The 26,177-nt window shown below is 41.9% G+C and overlaps 1 protein-coding gene and 1 long non-coding RNA gene across 12 annotated transcripts in view; one reads left to right on the plus strand and one right to left on the minus strand.

The window, feature by feature from the left end:
* The window catches only part of eif4g3a (eukaryotic translation initiation factor 4 gamma, 3a), a 107,649-nt gene that overhangs the window by 11,392 nt on the left and 70,080 nt on the right, over positions 1-26,177 (plus strand). For 4 of the 11 annotated variants that reach the window (XM_061937778.2, XM_061937777.2, XM_061937779.2 and 1 more), the window contains exons 2-6: positions 4,595-4,667; positions 11,862-12,029; positions 15,625-15,744; positions 20,319-20,351; positions 24,524-24,544. In XM_061937778.2, the coding sequence (XP_061793762.2) occupies positions 4,595-4,667; positions 11,862-12,029; positions 15,625-15,744; positions 20,319-20,351; positions 24,524-24,544 (415 nt within the window). Of the gene's footprint in view, positions 1-4,594; positions 4,668-5,391; positions 5,481-11,861; positions 12,030-15,624; positions 15,745-20,318; positions 20,352-24,523; positions 24,545-26,177 lie in introns of those variants that run through there. The other 7 variants (XM_061937789.2, XM_061937788.2, XM_061937781.2 and 4 more) reach the window with 5 other exon arrangements.
* LOC140678589 (uncharacterized) lies at positions 788-26,138 on the minus strand. The gene is made up of 3 exons (XR_012050326.1): positions 26,010-26,138; positions 24,486-24,567; positions 788-1,594 (listed from the first exon to the last, which is right to left on the minus strand). It is a non-coding gene; the product is annotated as an uncharacterized lncRNA (long non-coding RNA).

Raw genomic sequence — 26,177 nt, forward strand, 5'->3', positions numbered from 1 at the left:
AATTTTGCCTATCGTTCACAATTAAGAGAGACAAGAAGACAAACGTTTTTTGCATTCTAACTTGTAAAAATTGTCTCGTTCTTGGTGGCTAGCAATGCGGCTAATGTTAGCAATCAATTCTACCTTTAAATCACTTTAAAAATGCATTCAAAAACTGTCAACAATACTTAATTTACATTCTGTAACCTGTATAATAACCAAGCTGTAGCAACATTGTTATTGTAAGAGTGAACACCGAGGAACTCTTTTTCTAGCGTACTAACACATCGGCATTCTGCGGTATTAGCAGTAAAAGCTAAGTACGGCAAAAGATAAGCTAGCTTCTACATCAACATGAAAGTTTGTAATGCACAACACTGTGATAGGACACCAATCTGTACTGAGTGAAAAACAGGAACAATCATAAGAAAAAGTACTAGCCCACATTTCATGTTTTTTTTGTATATGTATGTGTTACTTTGCTTGTAGTTGGCTTTCGGCCCCCGGACAAATTTTTAAAGCCCAATTAGCCCCCCCGAGTCAAAAAGTTTGGACACCCCTGGTCTCGTCTTTTCTCTAAGTTAATACAGCAAGTGACATTAAAAGCTTTAAAGGGTGTAGCGTCATCAGTTTTTGGCTGACTGAGGACCCCCGGAAAGCAAGGAAGATACGTTGTGCGAATGTCGTCTTGTCACGCTACAGTAATGACCACTCAATGTTTATTAACCATATATTTGCAAAAAAAAATGCATACCAGATACAAAAAGAGCTGATCAAATGTAACCCTCTTGCAATCCATAATCTCATTCTTTCTTTTTAGACAATTGTTCTGTCTGCACTCCCTGTTTTTTACATCCTTGTCCATACGGTCGTACTGTACAAGTTTTTCTGTGTTTCCTCAATTCTGAAAACACCGCAAATGCAAACCATTAGTTTTAGCACAGGTGGTAACCGTCCCTTTTTCAGACAATATATGGTTTTGCTTCCGTCCTTTGGCCAACTTTCTAAATGTTGTGATAACATGTTGGTGAAAACACTAGATATGAATGAAGCACACTGCTGCAAGAAAACTCACTTTTAAAGGCATTCAATGAGAACTCTGAAAAAATAAGTACAATTTATTCTGGGCTTCTTATTTTCCTTCATGTGTTTGTACTTTTTTGTCAGTATTCGTGTGAAGTGATCTTACATTGTATTCATTATGGTCTTTAAAAGGTTGACTTGTTGAAACCTGCAGAGACCTGTGATGGTCATTGTTGATTCGATGTCATTACAGTTGTATTTATTTACATAAACAGCATAAAAGAGTTGAACATGTTCCTTACATTTACTTCTTTATAACGTCTTAGGGATAAACATTAACCACTGGCCACTGATTTGCTTTGTGAGCGTCTAATCCACCAAGCTAGCTCCTATTGTTTGTGCTGCAAGAAAGCAGCAGCAGGCAGTGAAAGCTTTGTTAGCAGCATAGATGTGTGCTGGTGTATTTGGGGAAGAATGAGCGATAGGCGAGGGGGCCAGCAGGGTTGTGTTTGCACCATCTGGGACGTCTCCACTCACTTCCTGTGCCTTGTCTCTTGTCTTCTCTGCTCTGAGACTTCCAGGTACCGGTAGCCTGTTTCATAGAGAGATGACAAGGCAAGATCTTTAACAGTTGTGAGGGCATATTTTTTTGTGTGTTTGATTTGCTTGGTTGTATTTGTAGCAACATGAACAAGGCTTGATTGTGTACACAATTTGGTTACCATGCCAAAGACAATTTTAAGATATGTACCGGGACAACAGATGAAAAATTGCTTGTATTCCGTCACGTGACTTCTTCCCGGAAGTGGGAAAAAAAAGTGGTGGTCAACCAAGGCAAGATGGTTGTTGTGCAGTACGCGATGGAATAGATACCTATACTTTATCTAAAAAAGATTTGTTGAGTCATATCCAGGGTTATCTGTTGGTGGAGTTCCCAGACATATTGAAGAATCTTGTGCTCCAGACTTCATTTTCTGATGCATTTGTAGCAATATTGATTAATTTACACTGTCCCTGTCAGATTAACCAATAAATGGTGTAGGTTGTTCAGATTCAGGTTGTCCTCCTTGGAATTCCGTGTCAAACGGTGACAGAAGTGGGATGCTAGGTACAAGTCATAATAATAGTAGATGAGATTTTTATCGCCAATTCTAGACACTCAACGTGCTTTACAGCGAGAACTGAAAACCTGTCATTCATTTCTCCACATTCACACTGTGATGCTGGTAAGCCACATTTGTAACCACAACTACCTAGGGGCTAGACTGTCGGAAAACCTTCTGCCAGTTTGCGGCTACGGCCTCTCCGACATCCACCAAACATCCATTCACATTCATGTGCCAGTGTGAGTGGCACCGAGAGCAGGGTGGGTGAAGTGAGGGCACAACGACAGTGACTAGGATGGATCCTTTTGAGCAAGGCCTTGGTGTCCTGGTCAATACATTATTGTATCAGTTCCTTGAAAAAGTGATGCGAGATCTAGGATGTTGAAATGAGCTTGTTAAAGAGCACTACATAAAAGAGAAACAAACATAAAGCATTCTTATTGTTTAATCGGGCAGTCAAAGGGTTCAAAATATGTTTTGTTGTTGTTTATTGAGTATGTCAAAGTCAGCTCCACATCATACATGTAGTACATAATATACATACATATCTAGTGAACAGTCTTGTGCTTCAAGGTTTTATTCGTCACATGCAGAGTACACCACAGTGAAATGCTTTCTTTTTTCCATGCTCTTCAGATATTGCGTACAGTGGGATCCAAACACTAGTTGCTGAATTTAATACACTAAATACAAAAAATACTAAAATTTGAATAGCTCTGATGTACATTAATTACAAGACAATAAGTTGCAGGATAGGTCCCAGTAGTAGTTATGGCAGAGCTTAATGGCAATATAATTATTTCACAGAAATTAAATTAAAAATTGAATTAAGAAAATACAATTAAATTAAATTAAACATATCTCAAAAGGGTAATGAGAAGAAGTATAAACTTCTTTGAATCCCCCCTTTTTGAATAGAAATGTATATCAACTATGGATGTAACGATATGAACATTTCCCAGCACGGTTATCGTGACCAAAATGATCAGTTGTCATTATTATCGCAGGATTGAATAATGTGCTCAAAAAGAACTTAAACACACTTGAATTTTTTGACCCACTTTAATAAATAGAAAAATAGCTGTTTGAAAACATCAATTTGCATGTTTTTTGTTTTTATGCTTCTCTAAATAGTGTTTGAATCTTTGTATTGTATCTATTTTAATGGCTAAGCTTGTATTGTTTTAAATATTGATTTGTACTGTAGCACTTGAAGATTTGTTTAAATGAAAAGTGATAAACAAGATCTATTACTATATCTGGTGGGTGTTGTGGCGTCGTACTCTGTTCAGTGGTCCTTGAATGCTCCGTAAAAACAGTTTTCCTCTGAGTATAAAACAGCCCTCTGTACTAAGAGAGCACAGCTTGTACGTTGAATGTGTACAATTGAATATCTGTCGCGTAGACAGCAATTTGTTTAGAGAAGGTATGTTGGGGTAAGTCGTTTCTTGTGGGGAAAGACGTTAATGTTTTTGGTGCCAATCAGTCCATGAGTTTATCTAAGTGCTGTTATCAGTCACGTTTTTTTGATCATTTTCAATTAAAACGGTGGGGAATTTCACCATGGTTAGCGTTTTTTTTTTATCAGTACAGCCGTAGTATCAATTTAAACCAATCTCTCCAAGACAATGCCAGCCACCTTTACAAACATTTGACTCAACACATACATGACTTTAGAGCAAAAATATTGCACAAAACAGACAGAACGCAGACCTTTGAAATACAGTAGATTTGCACACCTTTGCATTATTTGCCTAGACTTTCTGGGCATGGTTCGATGTCCAGTGAAGTCTTAATATCAACAAATGCACAAAAACAAAGGAAACATAGCCAGATATGATTGGATGTTCATCTTGTGCTCCATTTAGGACGGATGAAGAGATTTTTTTGTGGAACTGTTCTGAGCAAGTGTGACAAGCGGTTTGTGAGCCTGTCATAGATGAGCGCGGTCTAGCAGGTTAGCAGGCCTCCCTGTCATGTAAAGCGGTGCCACCTGGCCTATAACGCCTCACTCAGTGTCTCAGCCTCTACTATATGCCCATTCAAAGCACTGCTTGACAGATTTGAACAAGTCATAACAGCTTGTAGGCTTCCATCCCCTTGGACAGCACTTTGTCCAATCTTTGCCTGAGCTTGTCCCAGAATCCACTTCACATTTTCCCTTGAACACTTTCAAAACAGTGAAAGGTACATGTTGTACTCTTTGAGAGGGGGGCTTTTTTGGGGGGGCGGGGCTGTAGGGAAATCCTTGAAATGAAACCCTGCAAGCTTTGAGGAAATCCCTTTTGGAAATACTGTGAGTCTGCTTTATCATGGACAACACATAGATTGTGTGTTATTTCTGCAGACTTAAACCGTCACACTTTGTCTACCAAATCTCCAAGTGGATTCATCAGTGATAATCACATTCTCTTAAACACTTAATGAACAACCCTAACAGTTCTATGAACCACACCCCAAGTTTTCCTTAAAATGCACCTTTCCAGAATTCCCCGGGTTCAGCAATCACTGGATGAGCGAATCTTCTCCACACAGCCTGGCGTGGCTGCCCTCTATAGCGTGAGTCTCAACACACACCTGTATGCATGATGTTTCATTGGACTTTAAAAGGAACCTGTGAGCACAGAGCACTGCTGCTGTATCACAAACACAAGTATTCATTTAACCACGATTGTGTGTTAATAAGTGCAAATATGCAACTTCTGCTGCAGATGGGTATTGTTCTCTGTACAGCAATTACAGTTGAGCAATCTGGATTCCAGCTTATTCAGACCAAATGTGCACTCAGCTGCAGGGAAGTGATTAGTTGGTGAATAATCATTGTGAGATTCTACAATTAAAGTGGCGTTAACCATTTGTTCAGTGCATGAGGACAAGGGCATGTTCAAATGGTATACGGCTCCCCCCATCACTCCATATGTCCCCAGAATCAGTCAAAGCAGGCTCCTCCCCTAGCAACAGCAGCTAGATGAGTTGCTTTATCCCAGGTCATGTGAGGGAAGTGGGCCACACAAAGAAGCTGGAGCCAAGCAGAAAAGGGATCTGACGTCACGTCACTGTGTGGAACGTGACTGTCGGTGTCGTCTCGAGAAGAGTTGTTTAAATATGAAAGCTTCTTGTCGTCTCACTGCTGCACTCCTCCTGCAGTGTGCTCTCATTCTGCGGTGTGTCATGCTCGCAAGGACGGTGCCAGCCCGCAGCTGCCGCAGCCAAGACCATTACTACCTCACCGCCGTGCCGAAAGCTGACCCCAACATTTATCCACCTTTTACAAAGAATATCAGCACAAATCATCGGATATCCTTTTTTATTATTTTATAGTGTGGAACGTTTGGAAGGTTTTAATCAAGTGAGAAGAGTCAGCGAACAATGGTATATATAAAAAACACTAACCTCATGACGAGAGAGTTTTGACACTATAGAGCTCAAACACAATGCATTGTGGTTCCTGCTGGTGTCTGAATAGCTTATTGACATGGCTGAATGCAAGACTCTGTCCTAAAGTTGTGTTCTTTTCTTTAACAAGTTCCAAAAATGGCGCAAATATGCGATATAATTAACTGCCACAATGGTTGTCATGATCGCTGCAGGGGAAAAAAAGGATTTGGTGAGGTTTGTCTCATTTCCAGCGTAGAAGCAAAACTGAAGGAAGTCGGATTAGTGAGCTCATAAAGATACGTTGAATAGCCTGGATAGATCATCAAACATCACTTTTAACACCATCACCTGGTACATGTTAGGGTGTTCACGGCATTTTCAAACTGGTAAGTCTGAATCAAAGCCTGTTTTGTTCTGTTGCACATGTAGCATTTAGCAGTGGCGGGCTGTCAGGGCCAGCAAGGCCTTCTCTGCTGGCCTAACATAACCAGAAATCATGATCATAATTAAAGATAAAATAATTTTTTAATTTACTTTCCCTAAATATCTAAAAGTATTCATATTCTCTTCATGTCATATTATGCTCGTTCCAGTGCAGTTGTTTTTAGTTTTAGTCAGTATCCAATTGGAAGTCAACTAGCTTATGTTGCCATGCTGTACGAAATCTGCCTTAGGCTGTGCGCTGTAAGTGAACGGAGACATACAGTGACAGACAGTTGCGATAGCCAATCAGATCACGAGTTGTTGTCAATAAGGGCTTCTAGATGGCCTCACGTTGAACGTGACATTTGCGCGTCCTGTGATTGGATACTCATCGGGACCGTTAGCGGATGAATTTGAGAACACATAAAGTTGAGAGACAGTTGCGATAACCCCGTTTCCATATGAGTTGGGAAATTGTGTTAGATGTAAATATAAACGTAATACAATGATTTGCAAATCATTTTCAACCCATATTCAGTTGAATATGCTACAAACACTTATTTGGAACATCCCACAGGTGTGCAGACTAATTGGGAACAGGTGGGTGCCATGATTGGGTATAAAAACAGCTTCCCAAAAAATGCTCAGTCTTTCACAAGAAAGGATGGGGCGAGGTACACCCCTTTGTCCACAACTGCGTGAGCAAATAGTCAAACAGCTCAAGAACAACGTTTCTCAAAGTGCAATTGCAAGAAATTTAGGGATTTCAACATCTACGGTCCATAATATCATCAAAAGGTTCAGAGAATCTGGAGAAATCACTCCACGTAAGCGGCATGGCCGCAAACCAACATTGAATGATCGTGACCTTCGATCCCTCAGACGACACTGTATCAAAAACCGACATAAATCTTTAAAGGATATCACCACATGGGCTCAGGACCACTTCAGAAAACCACTGTCACTAAATACAGTTCGTCGCTACATCTGTAAGTACAAGTTAAAGCTCTACTATGCAAAGCGAAAGCTATTTATCAACAACATCCAGAAACGCCGCCGGCTTCTCTGGGCCCGAGATCATCTAAGATGGACTGATGCAAAGTGGAAAAGTGTTCTGTGGTCTGAGGAGTCCACATTTCAAATTGTTTTTGGAAATATTCGCCATCGTGTCATCCGGACCAAAGGGGAAGCGAACCATCCAGACTGTTATCAACGCAAAGTTCAAAAGCCAGCATCTGTGATGGTATGGGGGTGTATTACTGCCCAAGGCATGGGTAACTTACACATCTGTGAGGGCACCATTAATGCTGAAAGGTGCATACAGGTTTTGGAACAACATATGCTGCCGTCTAAGCGCCGTTTTTTTCATGGATGCCCCTGCTTATTTCAGCAAGACAATGCCAAGCCACATTCAGCACGTGTTACAACAGCGTGGCTTCGTAAAAAAAGAGTGCGGGTACTTTCCTGGACCGCCTGCAGTCCAGACCTGTCTCCCATCGAAAATGTGTGGCGCATTATGAAGCGTAAAATACGACAGCGGAGACCCCGTACTGTTGAACGACTGAAGCTCTACATAAAACAAGAACGGGAAAGAATTCCACTTTCAAAGCTTCAACAATTAGTTTCCTCAGTTCCCAATCGTTTATTGAGTGTTGTTAAAAGAAAAGGTGATGTAACACAGTGGTGAACATGCCATTTCCCAACTACTTTGGCACGTGTTGCAGCCATGAAATTCTAAGTTAATTATTATTTGCAAAAAAAAAATAAAGTTTATGAGGGACGGCGTGGCGAAGTTGGTAGAGTGGCCGTGCCAGCAATCGGAGGGTTGCTGGTTACTGGGGTTCAATCCCCACCTTCTACCATCCTAGTCACGTCCGTTGTGTCCTTGGGCAAGACACTTCACCCCTTGCTCCTGATGGCTGCTGGTTAGCGCCTTGCATGGCAGCTCCCGCCATCAGTGTGTGAATGTGTGTGTGAATGGGTGAATGTGGAAATACTGTCAAAGCGCTTTGAGTACCTTGAAGGTAGAAAAGCGCTATACAAGTATAACCCATTTATCATTTATTATGAGTTTGAACATCAAATATCTTGTCTTTGTAGTGCATTCAATTGAATATGGGTTGAAAAGGATTTGCAAATCATTGTATTCCGTTTATATTTACATCTAACACAATTTCCCAACTCATATAGAAACGGGGTTTGTATATTTGCAAGGCCATTTTCAAGAAGGATATTTAAAGAGAAACTACATCTTGTGAGACGAAATCGGCCAACCTTGGAAGCTAGCTCAGCTGTTCTGGCGATCAAATGGGGAAATGCTCGCCATTTCCACTCGAATCAGCCGACGACAAGGGGTACCACTGGCTTATACGGCGTCGAATAGTGAGTTCAAATATTTTATTTTTTCACTTCTAATATGTATTAAGAGATGTTTTAATTGCTGTTGTGTTTTAAATGTATTTTAAATGCACCAGAAAATAACCCGTTTTGTATACTGTTGAGGTAATTTAATTCCCAGTAGTGTGTAAATGTGTTCCTCTATAGTATTTCTCCAGCAGTGGTCATGTGGGGACATAAATGATGGTATTTTAAAAGGTAATCATTGAAGTCGGATATCACTGAAGGCCTACGTGGAAAACGCACAGCCCGCCACTGGCATTTAGTAAGATGTTAGCTAAGCTAAGCTAGCTGCAGGTTACGAAGAACATACAGTATTTGGGGGGGAAAAGCAATACGCCTATTCATAAATAAATAACTGATAAGACTTTAAATATTCCCCACATTAATGCAGTGTATTTCAGACTTGAAATATATTTAGTTTGAAACAGAGGACACACCACACAGTCACAAGTCCTGCTGACTTCCTCTGAAAGGACCACAGTCATAGTCACGCCGAGATGAGCAGTCGCATTTTCTTTCGCTCCCACCCGGGAATCCAGACAAATGCTCGGATGATCCCACACCTCCTCTTTTTTCTTCTGTGGATCACGGATTTATATTTGAAACCACCAAGGATACAATACCCTCTGAATAACGAGAGTCGTGAACGTGAAAAGGATGAACACAGTGATTTCTACCTCCTCGGTAAATCATCGACGAAACATCCAGGTTTCGGAGGTAATGTGATCTACTCATGCCTCACAGCGGATCGGAACAGAAGAAATAAGACCCTGACTGGAAGGACAGACCGAAGATCAACAATTTTACTATTACTTCTACTCTCCGGAGACACTGAACTAAACCCCGGACCAGTAACCACCCGGTTAATGTTGTCTCGCCTGGCGAAGCCTAGCAATGTTGTTGTTAACGACGCAGAGGAAGCAAGCTTAGCTGCGGGACCTCGTCGGAGCTATGCTACTAAAAACATTAGCTCTCCACCTACGCCAGCTCTCACTTGTTCATCATCACCCGAGCTCATTTGCGTTCCAGCCGTCGGCGGTACGACGGAGGACTTCACCCCGATCATCGGTGCGGTCGGCGGCCCGGAGACTGAGGAAGACAGCTCAGACACCGGTGAGGACAGCGGCTCGGCGGCGGACGGCGTGATGGCTTTCGACGACACCCCGGCCGCCATTAAAGTCGGCAGTGCGGAGGTCCTCCTAACCTCTCCCGAAACCCTGAGGGTCATCACCACATCACCTGGACCCCCTGCGGCCTACACAGGATTCAGGGGTTTCTTTGTACATCCCTGGTCATTGTTCTCTACCTCACCAAAACCCGCGAAAACCACGTCCACCCCTACCTGGCAAATACTGCGGCATGGTCATGCTGGACCTTCAGAAGGCCTTTGACACCGTAAACCACGCTATACTGTTGGATAAGCTCAGAGCAATCGGATTTGATAAAACCTCATCGAGCTGGATGCAATCTTACTTGGAGGGGAGGAAACAGGTGGTAGAGGTGAACGGCACCGTGTCCCCCCCCCCTCTCAGTAAGCTGTGGAGTCCCCCAAGGCAGTATATTAGGGCCTTTACTGTTCCTAATATACGTAAATGACATGTCATCAGCATGCGACTGTGAATTGTTCCTGTTTGCGGATGACTCGGCCCTGCTGGTATCCGGCAAGGACAAGTCACAGGTGGAAAAAATCCTCAGTGCTGAACTCCTTAGTATTTGTACCTGGCTTGCTGACAATAAACTATCCATACACTTAGGTAAAACGGAATCCATCCTATTTGGGTCCCAAATCAATTTTAAGAAAGTCAGTGACTTCACTATAAAAGTGGGTGACATTGTTATCACCAGGAAAGATGAGGTCACCTATCGAGGTTCCATTCTAGAGGCTAATCTTTCCTGTGATAAAATGGCAACCAAGGTAATCAGAAAGGTCGACCAACGAACGAGATTTCTCTACAGAATCTCCTCTCTGGTCAACAAAAGCACCTTGAAGATTCTAGCAGGAACTCCCGTTCAACCCTTTTTCGATTACGCTTGCACCTCCTGGTACCCTAGCACCTCCAAAACCCTCAAATCTAGACTCCAAACATCCCAGAACAAGCTAGTCAGGTTACTTTTAGACCTCCACCCCAGATCACACCTCACTCCAACCCACTTCTCCAAAGTGGGCTGGCTCAGGGTGGAGGACAGAGTAAAACAACTTGCACTGAGCCTAGTCTATAAAATCCGCTACACCTCCCTGATACCGAAGTACATGTCAAACTACTTCCTTAACGTAAATGACCGCCATAACCACAACACCAGGGGGTGTTCCACAAACCACGTTAAACCCAGATTCCGATCTAACAAAGGTCTAAACTCATTATCCTTCTATGCCACATCAATATGGAATGCACTCCCAACAGGTGTAAAAGAAAGTGCATCTCTATTCTCCTTCAAAACCGCACTAAAACAACACTTCCAGGCAACTTCACATCCCACCTCCCCGGATTGTAAATAACCAAATGTAAATAATCAAATGTATTTCTAATGTATATACTTGTTCTTATGCTATTTGAACTCACTATGTTCTCTGCTCGCTGTACATATCCTACCAAGTCAGACCTACACTGTTTCAATGCCCATTTCTCTGATGATGCAATTGTTGATGACTTAAGTGCTGTTATCAACCAAACCCTCCTCATTCCACTCCCCGGATTGTAAATAAAGCATTCATTGTATATACTCTGATGATTAACTTGTGTGATGACTGTATTATGATGATAGTATATATTTGTACCATGAATTGATTTACGTGGCTTAAACAAGTTGAAAAACTTATTCGGGTGTTACCATTTAGTGGTCAATTGTACGGAATATGTACTGAACTGTGCAATCTACTAATAAAAGTTTCAATCAATCAATCAAGTCTTCTCTTTCTGATGTCAAATTCCAAGGTCTTGCACACACTCAAAGTTGGTTTGTCTGTGAGCCTTCACCGACTGGGCATTCCGAAATGTTTGTCGTGTATAAAAACACACCACTTTGACGACAGAGATACAGGACACGTTCAAAAACTTGTCTATTGAACGTGCTCGTATGGATTCATTCCACTAATTTTACTTGATTTTTAAGGTGGCGAGCCATTGGAACAGGGTCCAGTTTGTTTCGATACACTCCCTTGATTTCGGTACACTCTCCTGATTTCTTTCTGTCGTCCGATCCATTTTAATCCAGTTTGATAGTCTCTCTCACCCCCACAATGCATTGCCAAATCACGTGCCCTTTCAAGCCCTATTTACCCTGCCCAAAGTTTACAAACGTGCGTTTTAGGGACAAATGTATGTGTTTTGTGTGTGGACAAGAGGCCTAAAGGCATAGAAAGTATGCGTTCATAACATATATGTGTTTGTGTGAACATGATGTTAACTCGCTTTGCACCAGTGAAGTCGCTGCAGGACTGCTTGTATTGGAGATTTTAGATGCAAGCTGATATCATCCGATACTTGTTTTTGTTTTAATCAATATCGATTAGGAACACCCTTACTAACCACATTACTGCTTTATGTGATCCAGCTCCCCAGGCATGCTGGCCCCCAGTACACTGCTCACGACATCACAAAAGGACATCCAAACTTGGCGGGCACCCCACCCGGTCATGCCCATTCCCCGGCACTCTCTCAGGTTTCAGTACCCACAGCTCCCCCATATCGCTACCCTAAAGGCTGGGAGACCAGCGGAGGGGTGAGTGTATGACCTAGTTTGCTGTCATCTTCTCTGCACGTTCATCGCGTCTCGTTTGTTTGTGTTTAAGTACATAATGGATCTCAAATAGGCTGAATTAAATATATGAATAAAATGGAATGTTGCTGAAGCACTTTGATGATGGTTTTGTGAGGCTTGTGTTGCCTTGCTACACATATCATAATGATGAGGCATTATGAAGGAGAGAGTATGGCCAACAAGGTTTCAAAGTTGGTAGCAAACATGGCACCCTGTAGTCACGTGAGGGGATTTTGACCTATCATTTAGGAGATCCTCTGGTCATACTCTCTCTGATTGGTCAAAAGCCCCTCATGTGACTACAGGGCGCCATGAGTCCCTCGGGTTTGACTGGTAGGGGTGCAAAAAAATAGATTTTTGAATGAATCACGATTCTTAATCAATTCTAAGAAATCAAAAATCAATATTTACATTTTTTTTTTTTTTTTATCTGTCCTATACAGCCACTCAGGCAAATCATATTGTTGATGTAGATCAGTACTTCCTCAAATATTTTCATTTATGACCCCCCTGGGAAGAAAAAAATATTTTGCACTGACCCCATTCTCCACTGTAACTATAAATAGTATAATTTGTCTTTAAAATTGTCATAACTCTACCTCTGCATAACATTGTAAGTTTATTAACAATAAAGAAAACAACACACCGTTGTTAAATTGAAACCAAGCGCTTCATCATATTCTGTTACGACAAAAAAAAGCATGTTCCCTGAGGTCACACGCTCCAACGTAAGTTAAGTAAGGCTCCGCTTTTCCAAAAATGTGCTAGTTTGATGCTAATACACCATAACTTGATTGTAGATGATCATATCTGCTGTACAGATTGACTTTAGAAAAGAGAAGTGTTGGATACTTCTCTTGTTGCCTTATTTGTATTTGACTTTATTAAATGTTTGGGTAGAATTGTATTCAATAAAATCAGTTTTTTTTTAAGTAATGTAGAAATTGATTAGAGATGTTTATCTATGTTATGGAGGAATGTAGTTAATCATAGAACTGTCACCCAATGTTTTTAAAAAAGTATTGATTATGAATCGAGAATCATTCTAAATCGGAAATTGATTCTGAATCATTACCCCCAAGAATCGAATTGAATCGAATCGTGGGGTGCCCAAAGATTCACAGCCCTACTGACCGGGCACCAGTTCACGTAAAATCCAATGGTGCCGTGTTACGGTAACTGGGTCGCACACGTTGCCACGCCCGGTTGTCGGGCACTTAGTGATCACTCCAGCAGCACTGAGAGCAGACTTAGCCAAACTACCTCTGGGCAATGTTGCCGTTTCCAATGGCAACAAAGTACTTGACTCAAAAAACGCTCCATTGTAAGTTAAGTAAGGCTCCATTTTACCAAAAATTAGCTAGCTTGATATACCTTAACTTAGCTTTAGGCGTGCTACTGATTAGTATTAGCAATTTTACATGGAGATTTCAACACCTCCAAATTCGTTGATGAAAACTACAACTACGATGCATGTTACAATCAAACAGCTGGTGCATAAAAAGTAATCTACTTACATTATTAACACTTTTAGGGCGCAACAAAAGACTAGACTTAACTGACTAGCCAACACACCATAAACTGTACACTCCTGCCATATAAGGTCTTGGACATGCAACTGTAATTGCAACTTATTGTCATACTTACAAAGAAATGTGATAATAAAACAAGATATAACAACAGGACAGCAGTTATCATAATCAGCTCATTTTTAAATGTTACAATGAAAAATGGTATTTTATTACCAAATAAAATTAATGTTTATTAACATACACAAAAATACCGTTGAGTACCGGTTTCGATTCCCAGATACCAGGAATTGGTACAGTATCCTTATCCTGTCGTAGCATACGATTTGGAAGGAAACATGCCTAACTGCCACATGAGTCTGTTTAAAAACATTGTACACAAACACAGATGACATTTCTGCTGCTAAATCTGTCTTGTACATTGGCATATTTGTTATCGAAAAATATATATCATTTTCATAACAATAGTACTGTTTACTGTTCGACCGTGTCCCTCGGGAAGTCCTGTGGGGAGTGCTCAGAGAGTATGGGGTATCGGACTGTCTGATTGTGGCAGTCCGCTCCCTGTATGCTCAGTGCCAGAGCTTGGTCCGCATTGCCGGCAGTAAGTCGGACATGTTTCCAGTGAGGGTTGGACTCCGCCAAGGCTGCCCTTTGTCACCGATTCTGTTCATAACTTTTATGGACAGAATTTCTAGGCGCAGTCAAGGCGTTGAGGGGATCTGGTTTGGTGGCTGCAGGATTAGGTCTCTGCTTTTTGCAGATGATGTGGTCCTGATGGCTTCATCTGGCCAGGATCTTCAGCTCTCACTGGATCGGTTCGCAGCCGAGTGTGAAGCGACTGGGATGAGAATCAGCACCCCCAAGTCCGAGTCCATGGTTCTCGCCCGGAAAAGGGTGGAGTGCCATCTCCGGGTTGGGGAGGAGATCTTGCCCCAAGTGGAGGAGTTCAAGTACCTCGGAGTCTTGTTCACGAGTGAGGGAAGAGTGGATCGTGAGATCGACAGGCGGATCGGTGCGGCGTCTTCAGTAATGCGGACGTTGTATCGATCTGTTGTGGTGAAGAAGGAGCTGAGCCGGAAGGCAAAGCTCTCAATTTACCGGTCGATCTACGTTCCCATCCTCACCTATGGTCATGAGCTGTGGGTTATGACCGAAAGGACAAGATCATGGGTACAAGCGGCCAAAATGAGTTTCCTCCGCCGGGTGGCGGGGCTCTCCCTTAGAGATAGGGTGAGAAGCTCTGCCATCCGGGGGGAGCTCAAAGTAAAGCCTCTGCTCCTCCACATCGAGAGGAGCCAGATGAGGTGGTCGAACGCCTCCCTAGGGAGGTATTTAGAGCACGTCCAACCGGTAGGAGGCCGCGGGGAAGACCCAGGACACGTTGGGAAGACTATGTCTCCCGGCTGGCCTGGGAACGCCTCGGGGTCCCACAGGAAGAGCTGGACAAAGTGGCTGGGTAAAGGGAAGTCTGGGCTTCCCTGCTTAGGCTGGTGCCCCCGTGACCCAACCTTGGATAAGTGGAAGAAGATGGATGGATGGATAGTACTGTTTAAGGCAACAAAATATGCATGTTTGTGAGGGCTCATTTGTCGGTCGTGTAAATAGGATAGAACCCTTCAAATCCAGCTCTTACGGAACATAAACACAAGACAGTCAGACAACACTTAGACACCTGAGCGTTACGTTGCTGCTATCTTCCCTGGAAATTCATGAAGTTTTCAGAGTTGTAGTCCAGCAGCCCACTGTGCACCCTCTGGGCCTTACATTCTATTAATAGCACGTCGGCCAGCACACACTTAAATGGGCACAACCACACTTGGAGAAAAGTAGATAAAGCCACCAGCACCTGGCTCCACTGAGCATGGGATGAGTAATAAAAGCAGTCAGGGTACCACTTTGCAAAGAACCCCGATTGGAATCCCTTTAGTCCAAATACACTTGATGCCACATGCGCTTTTGTCCATGACCCTGTGATTGTATATTTGTGATTGTAACACACCTGCCCATCTTGTGTATTCCCACAGTCTCCATACAACACTGGGCAGAATGCTGGTTCAGCTCCTCTGGTGTATTCTCAGACACAGCCAATGAATGCACAGCCACAGAGTCGCCCGGTGAGTGTCATACCCATCATCCCACCACCAGTAAGTAAAAGTCATTTTTCTGTTTCACTTAACGGAACGCAGCTCTCACTGCGCTACACACCCAATAAGAAGTACATGAATCTTAAAGGGCAATTTTGCCTATCGTTCACAATCATTATGAGAGACAAGAATACACGTCTTTTTTTTAGGATTCTAAAGATGACAAAAAAACGGGTGTGTAACGATCCATTGTAACAACGATTCGATCTGATATTAGTGGTTTCCGATACGATTAAGGAACAATCTAATTTTTTAGAACGAGTCAATCCGAAATGACTCAGTAACTTTTTAGCCAAAAGAAATCAAGCCCTGAGTGTGAAATAAATACTGGATAGTGGACACTGCAGGTGAAGTTTCCTTTATTCCTGGTATTTCTTGTAAGGGAAATATTTATAAATTAATTATGAATACAATTAATGGCCAATTAATTCACATCTTATTTGAATTAAACAAGAGAAAACCTTTAGTGCTCACATTTTCAACATTCAAGCAATTGTCAATAAAAATACAGTAACCAACATTTTAACAGTTTAGCTAAATAAAGTCACCCGGCCATACAGTATCTGTTCTACGTCCATGAAGGACAGTGTCCGAGGTGTGCACCTCATTCCTGTTGATGGCGTTGGTCCCTCGCTTCCTAATTTCCATAGCCTCCTTCATCCCTTTCTTTCTCATGAAATAATGTTTCCTTGGCTGCCATATGCATGTTGTGTGTCACACTTCATGTTGTTGTGTTCCCGAAGTTATTCCGCCCCCGTAACTTGTCACTCTGCTGTCACTTCTGTTTTGTCGGTGGCGTTATTTGTGGCACAGAGTTGTGTTGTGGCTTTAAATTATTGTGTTGTGTCGTAGGGCTGCAACTAGAGCTGAAACGATTCCTCTAGTAACTCGAGTAATTAGATTACAAAATATATTCGAGGAATTTTCGCTGCGTTAAGGCGTCGTTAAGACTTTTTTTTTCTTTTCTTTTTTTCGGCATTTTGCCTTGTTTAGTAGTCAAAGCTCACGTTTCGGCCTCTTGTCCACACGCAGACGCATACTGTTGTCTTTAAAAATGCAGACTTTTAAAAACGCTGGCCAAAGTGTAGAGATCCAAAACTCTCCGCTTAGCGTATGCGCGTATACGGCACAAACGGAGAATTGTGATGACGTCACGGTTGTGCGCTGTCATTTCCAAGCTCAACAACACCGCCTTGCTGGCTTTATACACACTATAAGATGACTTACTGTATTTTTGAACGTAAACATGCTGCTATTTTCACTCAACATTAATAAAAAGACACATCAAAATGGGCTTTGCGACACTCCCGCCAGCGCTAATGGCAATCAGCTGTTTTGGATACGATCGCTGTCAGACCTCCACCTGATGGGACAACTTTGACAGGCAAGACTTTTTGCTCTGTGTCATAAGAAAGATGCAACATTATTTTATGTCTTTAGTCCTTATTTAACGACAAATCTTGAAGTTAACTTACGTGTCTTGGTTCCACTCGACTCAATTTTTGGATGCATTTTCAAAGTGGTTTAGCGGCAGAATGGATTTCTACCATTAACTGCATTGCTAGCGACCAAGAACGTGCCGATTAGTACAAATTAGAATGCAAAAAAATATATTAAAAAACTTTTGTCCTTTTGTCTCTCATAAGGATTGTGAACGATAGACTTTTTTTTTAAGTGCAGTTCCCCTTTAAATGATGTTGGGGTTACTGTACCATAGTCTTGATGCATTTCTCAATGGTTCCCTTAAGCTGGGCATGCAAAGTTTTACATGTTTGTGTTTTTGATGTGCAACTTGCAGTGTTTATTGTCAGTGTTTCTTGTTAATTTTGCATTAGATTTGTGGAGGCACACTGGTATTATTGTAACAATATTACAACATTCACAGGTGGTACACATTCAAAATGAAAGACGATGTGCCATGCGTTTACTGGGTAATCAAATGCAGGCAGTCACGAAAGATGGAGGCTGGGGATACTCTTCCACTGTTTGGTAACACTCGTCTTGCCGTGGAAATATGTAAACCAGGGGTGTCCAAGTGCAGCTCTATTTGCCAACCACTGCTGTTTTTTATGGGCATTTGAGAAATCAAATAAACCAAAAAAAACAGTAATCATGGAAAGGAAGAGCGAAACAAGGCATACTTTTTTCCCCCAGTAGCTTCCGTAGCTAAAAAGCAGTTTACTGTGGGGGAATTTTATACATAAGGTATCATGAAGAGCAATCACTAAAGCGGTCGCACTGCACTTTGCTAAAGATGTGGTGCCCATTCAGTGGAAAACCCTAGGTAAACTATAGAACCCTCTCACTTTTGGACTTTATTGTGTATTTAGCTTAATGCTTACACACAGTGGACCAGTTTATTGACAGGCTAACGAAAATTAGCAGAACGGATTTTCCATTTTTTGTACCGCTTATTAGGGCTGGCCAATTATATGATTGTGATCGATCAAACATAGCAGAAATGTCTGTTAGACGATACCGCAGTAGTAAAATGTGAGGAAGCAAAAATGCTTGGTATAATCCCGCACGAAACAATTTGCCTTTATTGACCGGTGTTAAGTTAGACATTGCTGTCGATAGTAATGACAAAATTAGGGTATTTTCCAAAGGCTTAATGGCTTATATTTTGCTGTGGCGGTGCACCACGATCAATTACATGTGGGATCTGCATAAGTCCTGAAAATTTGCGTGCATCCGCAATTGTAATCCGTGCCGAGAGTCTGCCGTAGTCAATAAGCTTCTTTTTTTCTCCATCCTCTTGTTGTGGGGCATTTATCCTCCACTGTTGCCATTTCTAATATAAAGTAGTGTAACGTTCTAACTTACATCTGTCAGTAGACTCGCTATGGAAGCGCTAAAAACTACCGGTGTAGTGGGTTTTACATAATTTACCCAAGAAACTTTAGTTATTAAAGAGTTCAGGCGTTGTTGTTGCATTAGTAAACCACGGATGAGGAGATGCTGCTCCGTTATAGATTGAATTCAAGTCTGAATGTCATTAAAACAGTTAGCTCCATGTTTTGACACTTCCACTCCCGTCCTTGCACGCTACACCGCTACAACAAAGATGACGGGGAGAAGACGCTGTCGAAGTTGAGGCACATAAATAAGACCGCCCACAAAATGGTCCATCTTGAAGAGAGGGTCAAAAAGCGACTTGAAGATGTTCTGTTAAACAATGTATGCAATATTTTAACCAAATAACCACCATTACATGTTATGTAGACCACAAGGAAGTGTTCTAAATGTAGAAAAAAATTCATAATATAACTCCTTTGAGCGCCTTATAATCCGGTGCACCTTTTGTATGAAAATAGACCTGAATAGACCCGCTCATCGGCAGTGCCCCTTATAATCAACTCTACATGAATGTTTTTTATTTGAGCCTTTTTTTAACAAAAAAAAACTTGTCCAGACATCATTGCCAATTAAGCTAAACAGATGATGACGTCATTTAGACCTTCTCATTTAAGGCTATTCAACTGGGTACCAAATCATACCAAAAGTCCAAGTCTTGAAAGACAAACATTTAAAAAAAAAAAAAAAAATCATTAAAATACTAGAGTGCCCCTGTTGTATAAAGAACATGGACCACTAAACACATTGGCAGATCATTGCATTGACATTTTACCCTTGCAAGCAAACACAACACTGGGGTTCAAACTTGTAATTTACATTACAGAGGCGTTCTTCAAGGCACCCCTTTAAGTAATCTCACTTTTCGCACTTGTTTTGTGAGATTTATGTAACTAAGGTGTTGTTGTAGCTTGTTTACTTCAGATAGAGTCAGTAGTCGTTTGTTTAACTTATTTAGTTATACTAGTAATGTTCCCCAAGGTTCCATTTTAGGTCCTCTCTTTTTCATCATTTGGGCTTTTCAACTGGTGGCCCGTGAGTTTAGTTCAAAATACTTGAGAGACTCACATTTTTGCAGAAGGTCCTTAAAAATAGCCAGGTGCTCCTGTAGCTCTGACAAAATAAATATACCAAAATCAAATGTGAAGGAAGACCAGTTCTTAGCTCCCTGGAAATGTGGCCCCTCAAAACAATTTACTTGAATATACCTGTTCCACTCCAAAAGTAAAACCACTGAAGTGCATACTCTGTGTGTTTCCATCGTTGCTAAGAGGAGTTGAAATTTTCAAAATTTTGCAGACGGTGTTTCCGCACTACGTAGACTCTGTAGAATGCTAATGCTAAAAACAACGTTAACAACAATCCACCATGCTTTCCGTGTTTGTACCCAAAAGTTCCACAAAGCAAGGTACTTTAACGGTGTGCTTGGATGAGTTTGGGGTGTAAAAAGCCGGTGAAACACAACAAGCTGCAACCTAATTTGTATTTCTTTCCTCCATTTCTTAAAAGTGTAGATGTTTCTCACAACTTTTGTCTGTTGTTGAATGTCTGCAAAGGTTAATGAGTTGAAGCCCTGTTTAGTCAGTTTGGAATAGTGCTGCATCATTAGTTTTTGCACTTTTGTGTCATGTCATTTTACACATTGTTCATCTCTGTGTCTTTTGTGCCGCCACTGCTTCACTTTCCTCGCTGGACCGCCTTCTCTTCCCTTCCACCAGTTTGCTACAGGCCCGCGACCAACCCACCATCAGGTACTCACTGGCCTTCAAATGTTCATTCAACCTTATGTGGGGTACTGGTGCACGCCTTGTAGAGATTGATAATGCCATGCACAATAACGATTAACGTTTTTATTTTTCCGTTTTCCAAAACCAAAACTGATATTTTTAGTCCGAATGGCGGTATACGGTACATACCAGTATCTTAAAAGACATGCAAAGTGCTTAAGGTTGCCTAAGTGTTTTACGGTTAGATAACCAGTGTTGAGAGTACTCCGATTATTTTTGTTGTAAGTAGTAACGTAATCTGTTGTTTATTCTTATAACATAATTAATTAGCCGTTACTACAACAAAGCAATTTTCGTTCATAATATCAGGTTTATAGCCTCACGCTTGTGCACGGGGAGATGGAGCCTCTACTCGCTCGCTGTGGATAAAGCCACTCAGCCGCTATACTACAGTAACTTAGTCCGCACGGGCTATGGGTAAAGTACTACAAGTTGTAGCTAAACCTTTGACACACGGAGCGAGCAGCACAGAGGAGCTAGCTGTGCTAAGTTGCTAACAAAAGTGAACAACATAAACAGATGAGATTAGTGATAAAGTTGCTACAAGGAGAAATATAGTTTCTCAAGCAAATTGGTGTTTGTGTAAATAAAGCTGTTGTCACTCACCAATAGCCAAATGCAGTCGCTGACCAAAGCATTGCATCAGTCAGGGGTGGAGAAGTTTCCACAGCGTGCCATATTTTTTAAAAGTCTGATGAGTTAAGTGTGTCAGAGAAGCCTTCGTAAATACGCAAGGGGCTGGAGTAAGCCAAAGATACCATGTGCTTTGCCCGTCAGGCGCAGAAAAGAGCAAACAATATGACGATATTGTCTCAAATATATACCGCTTTCTAAAATATACCGGTATTATCTATTATACCGCCCAGCCCTGATGACGGTAATGTTGTTCAAATGATGGTGTACGGAATGTAATCCGTGGAAATGCTGCTATATTTTGCAGGCTGACTCTCATAGCAATATTGTGACAGAACATTTGTGAAAGTAAATAGTATGGTGTTGAGCAACAACATACTATAGAGCCAAGTACTGAATGGACCAGCTTGATATTTGTCTCCTATGATTCAGTGTTATGGGAATGTTAAGGAGGTCATGCCTGGTTGTGTAAATGTGTTTACATACACCTTGTGGCTCCAAGCATGCTTTATGTCTGTGGAACTTGCTTAGTCATACCGGTCACGTCCTCCAAATGTCAAACTACAGTCAGATCACTTCACTGTGCTGTTTCTGACTTTATGTCGTATGAGGTCAAAAAGTGTTGTGCTGGCCTTTGCGTGAAAACACACTCACACACACTCACAGAGTGCATGCACTGGCTGTCACTAACTGTCGCAATGCTCTGTTGTGCGGATGTGGACTTGGGAAGCAGATGAAGCCAAACAGTGGCCTTTTTATTCCAATGGAGAAACGTCCATTGTGCCCTTGTCGGACACTAGACGTGCAGCAGCGAGAAAATTAATTGGCTTGGTCAAGAGATGGTCCTGAAACAGGCATTAGTTTTCTGTCATGTATTTTGTGTACATAACATATTTTGAATTTCAATGCCATCCTTTGTATGAGTGCCAGTTTGTGTGTGCTCCCAAAAAGGTAAACCTGGTGGAAAATATTCAAAAATAGTTCCAAAAGCTCTTGACTGTCTATTTACCCCGAAGGTTTGGCACTTGTAGTTGCTTCAAACTGTTCATAATGGATGATAAAGCCATTTCCCCCTCAGCTGCCAACATTTGGAGTAGGAGATTTTTTTTAAAGCTCAACACCCCATGAGATATTTGGGATAGTAGGACCTCCTCACAATCTTGTCGGTTCCTTCTGTTGACTAATTAATTATCCATCCAGCTTTTTCCGCTTATCCGAGGTCTGGTTGCGGGGGCAGCAGCCTAAGCAGATAAGCCCAGACTTCCCTCTCCCCGTCTACTTCGTCCAGGCCTGCTGAGAGACGAAGTCTCTCCACCGTGTCCTGGGTCTTCCCCTTGGTCTCCTACCGGTCGGACGCGCCTTAAACACCTCCCCAGGGAAGCGTTCAGGGGGCATCCAGACTGGAAGCCCGAACCACCTCATCTAGCTCCTCTCGATGTGGGAGAGGGTAAAGCAGCAGCTTTACTCTGAGCTCCTCCCAAATTACCCGATCTCTAAGGGAGAGCCTGGCCACCCAATGGAGGTAACTCATTGGCCGCTTGTACCTGTGGTCTTGTCCTTTCGGTCATGGCCATAGGTGAGGATAGGGACGCAGATCGGTAAATTGAAAGCTTTGCTTTCTGGCTTAGCTCCTTTTTCACCACGACAGACCAATACAGGGCCCACATCACTGCATAAGCCGCACCGATCGCCTGTCGATGTCACAGTCCACTCTTCCCTCACTCGTGAACAAGACCACCAAGGTACTTGAACTTCTCCACTTGGGGCAGAATCTTCACTCCACCCTTTTCCGGTTGAGAACCTTGGACTTGGAAGTGCTTTAATGCTTTAATTTCAGTCGCTTCACACTCAGCTGCGAACCGATCCAGTGAGAACTAAAGATCCTGGCCAGATGAAGCCAGCCGCGTCATCTGCAAAAATTAATTTCTGCGTGATTACATTTTTCTTATTGGAATTTAAGATAAAATAGTTACAGTATTTTCCGGATTATAGAGCGCACCGGTATATGAGCTGCACCCACTAAATTTTAAAAGAAAAAATAATTTCCATGTATTAGCTGCACCTTCCACTACTCTCCTGAGCTACGACCTTATCGTGGTAGAGGAGTTTGAAAATCCCACAACTGGCTGGTGGACACCAGTGATGAGGGATGCCGTCAAGCTGAAGAAGGAGTCCTTTTGGCTTGTGGGTCTCCAAAGGCAGTGGACAGGTACCAACAGGCCAAGCGGTGCGCGGCTTCGGCAGCAAAAACTCGGACATGGGAGGAGTTTGGGGAAGCCATGGAAAACGACTTCTGGATGGCCTCGAAGCGATTCTGGATCACCATCCGCAATCTCAGGAGGGGGATGCAGTGCACTGTCAACACCGTGTATGGTGGGGATGGTGTGGATTGGTGGAAGCAATAATTTGAAGACTTCCTCAATCCCACCACACGTCCGCATTGCCGGCAGTAAATCGGACCCGTTTCCAGTGAGGGTTGAACTCCTCCAGGGCTGCCCTTTGTCACCGGCTCTGTTCATAACTTTTATTGACAGTGATTCATAGGGCCACCAAAATATATCTGTTTCCCCGCTGTGGTCTGTACGGGCCGCGTCATACTCAGGTGTAATGCACTTTTCCACCACTTGTGGCAGTAATGACCATATCAAACAGATCTCTGAAGCTAAAGCGCAAAAATGATGACAAATTATTTAATTGACATGTTAGTAAAGAAACATATAAATTATTTATTTATTATTAATTTAGTTAGATTGTATTTATTTTAGCACTGTATAACTGTTTGTAAATGTATTTATCATCAGTTTTTATGAGTCCTTTCTTTTGCATTATATTTGATTTATTTATTTATTTTAATAAGCCTTGCCAAAGCCTAAGGTTTGTGTTAAAAAAATACAACTTTGTGATTAACACATGCTTTCATAGCATTTGAAAAAGTTGTAGTTTAGATAGAATTATTAAATAATTACTGTTAATATTTGAGGCCCGTCTGTAGTAGAAAAGTTGGGCCCCCTTTTGGAAAATTCTTGTGCTTATTTTACTCCTTAAACGAATCATGGAAGTAACAAAATACAAATTGATGGGTTTTTTTACTATGGATTTACTGGATGAATGGTTGCAGCCTTACCCATAAGCCACAACAAGATAGGACTTTGTTGTTGTTATTGTATGGTATCAAGTGTGAATAGTGAATACACATTTAGAAGTCAGTCTCTCACATTACAGCTAGGGAGGAACATAACAGCCATAGAGCTTCGTTATGGCTGCACCATGCCAAATGAGTACCGTGAGTTGAAGATACGAGTGAGAGCATAGCCCTTCAAAGTGTGCCTGTGATGGTCTGCTCGGTGTCAACAAGCACATAATTGTTCCTGTTAAGTTTCTTCTAATCCATCTCACGCTCCGCAGCTGGTTTTGTTCTCCTGAGTGGTCTGTGACAGGTAGATGGAAATGTGTGTGCAGTCTCACCAGTGCAATTGGCTTTTTTTCTCTTTCCTGCTCTCAAGGGAGGATTCAGGCCCATCCAGGTAACACGTTTGCTCTGGCAGACCTGCATGGCATGATAATGATGAGGGCTCATCCCCAAATGATGCCATCCCTCCCCCCACGTTTCATGTGACGGACCCTTTGCAGAGGAACATTGATTTTTGTCTACTCATAACGTGGCCATTTTGTATGTTCCTCATGATGACTCATGTCTTAACAAGCTTGCAAATTTGAACAAAAAGCATGCAGAATGAAAGATGCATGAATTAGGTTTTATTTATTTTTACTTTCTTGTGTGCCTGTTAGTAACCCCTTGTTTGTTGCCTGGATACAGTTCTGGAGGGGATTTATTTCAAGTCCACCTTACAAGACACTTGTCTGATGACTAATATCTGACTGGCTTTAATAGTCATATTTAACCCTTTCCAGGTCACTTGCCCTATTTCCACAAGGCCTTTTACAACAAACACCATTCAACCAGATTGTTTATGTTTTTGCCATTTTCCAGCTATTTTCACTATACAGCTGATTCAGATCTTGAGTTGTTTGGGGGCACACTTAAGATATGGCTGTTATTTGCACGCCCGTCACAGTCATAATTATCTATTTGCTCTTTTGGCTGACTTCCTTTGCCTTCCAGAACAAGCTCGAAACATTGTTCCATGTTAAGTTTCATGTGGAATGTCCAAAGTCAAACATGGTGCTGGTTAACTTTCAAGTGGTTCTGAGAAATCAGTTTGTTACTAGCTCAAACTGTGGCCATTAAAACAAGACAGGCAATGTTTTAATTAACACTCTTTAATTATAAATTGTATCATATGATTAAGTAAAAGTAATCATCTTTTGAAGACGCATGGAAGCAGGTAGATATAAATATTAAAATCATTTTCAGCCTTGTGATATCTGATTAGACAGGTTAGTCTTTGTGTAGAGAGCAGTCTGATGCGTTCCCGTTGCAAAAAGTTTAGCTTCGCTCGTCACACTTGTTATCTTTACCATCACTGTTCTCTTTTTGGTGGCTTTTCATTTTTAATGGGCTTAAACTATAAATTGTAAACTAACCAAGTAGGCCACGTCTGTAGCCTTTGCATTGCATACAATTTACAGGCATGTAAAATGTCCGCGGAAATCCGCTTTTTTTAACATTCATTTAAAAATATCAATTCCGCAGTTTTTTTATGAAATATTGTAGCGTGTAAGGATGGGAGTCGAAGGAGGAGTGTCAAAAAGATGGAGCTAATTTTGTTTTATTATCAACATTGGAGCAGTATCTATACATCCGTGGCTTCTTCGCGCAACACACAACACCGGAAATGTGTCCCGCGAAAACCCATCCGACCGGAACGCTAACGATAACAAAACCCACTACAATATGAAAAAAATAGGATCCAAACAAAATGTGTTGAGCGCTCGTCTCAGCCGCAAGTACTCGCTGTTCCTCTTGCCTAAACGTCGCACCAAACAAGCTTGCTAGTTAGCATAGTTTGCATCATCTTGCTAGCTTACTTGATGTCGCCTGCGTTTGCTCTCCGAGCCACAACGTTGCTGATAATCATATTTGGATGATTATAATCCCAACACTGTTAGTTCCCAACCAGTTGTAGTTATTAGTAGCCGGCAAGAAAATATATTTTTGACGTGACGGATGTACACAGAGGTCACAAAACCGGAAGT

Source organism: Nerophis lumbriciformis, linkage group LG03 (genome assembly GCF_033978685.3).
Source record: "Nerophis lumbriciformis linkage group LG03, RoL_Nlum_v2.1, whole genome shotgun sequence".
NCBI lineage: Eukaryota > Metazoa > Chordata > Actinopteri > Syngnathiformes > Syngnathidae > Nerophis > Nerophis lumbriciformis.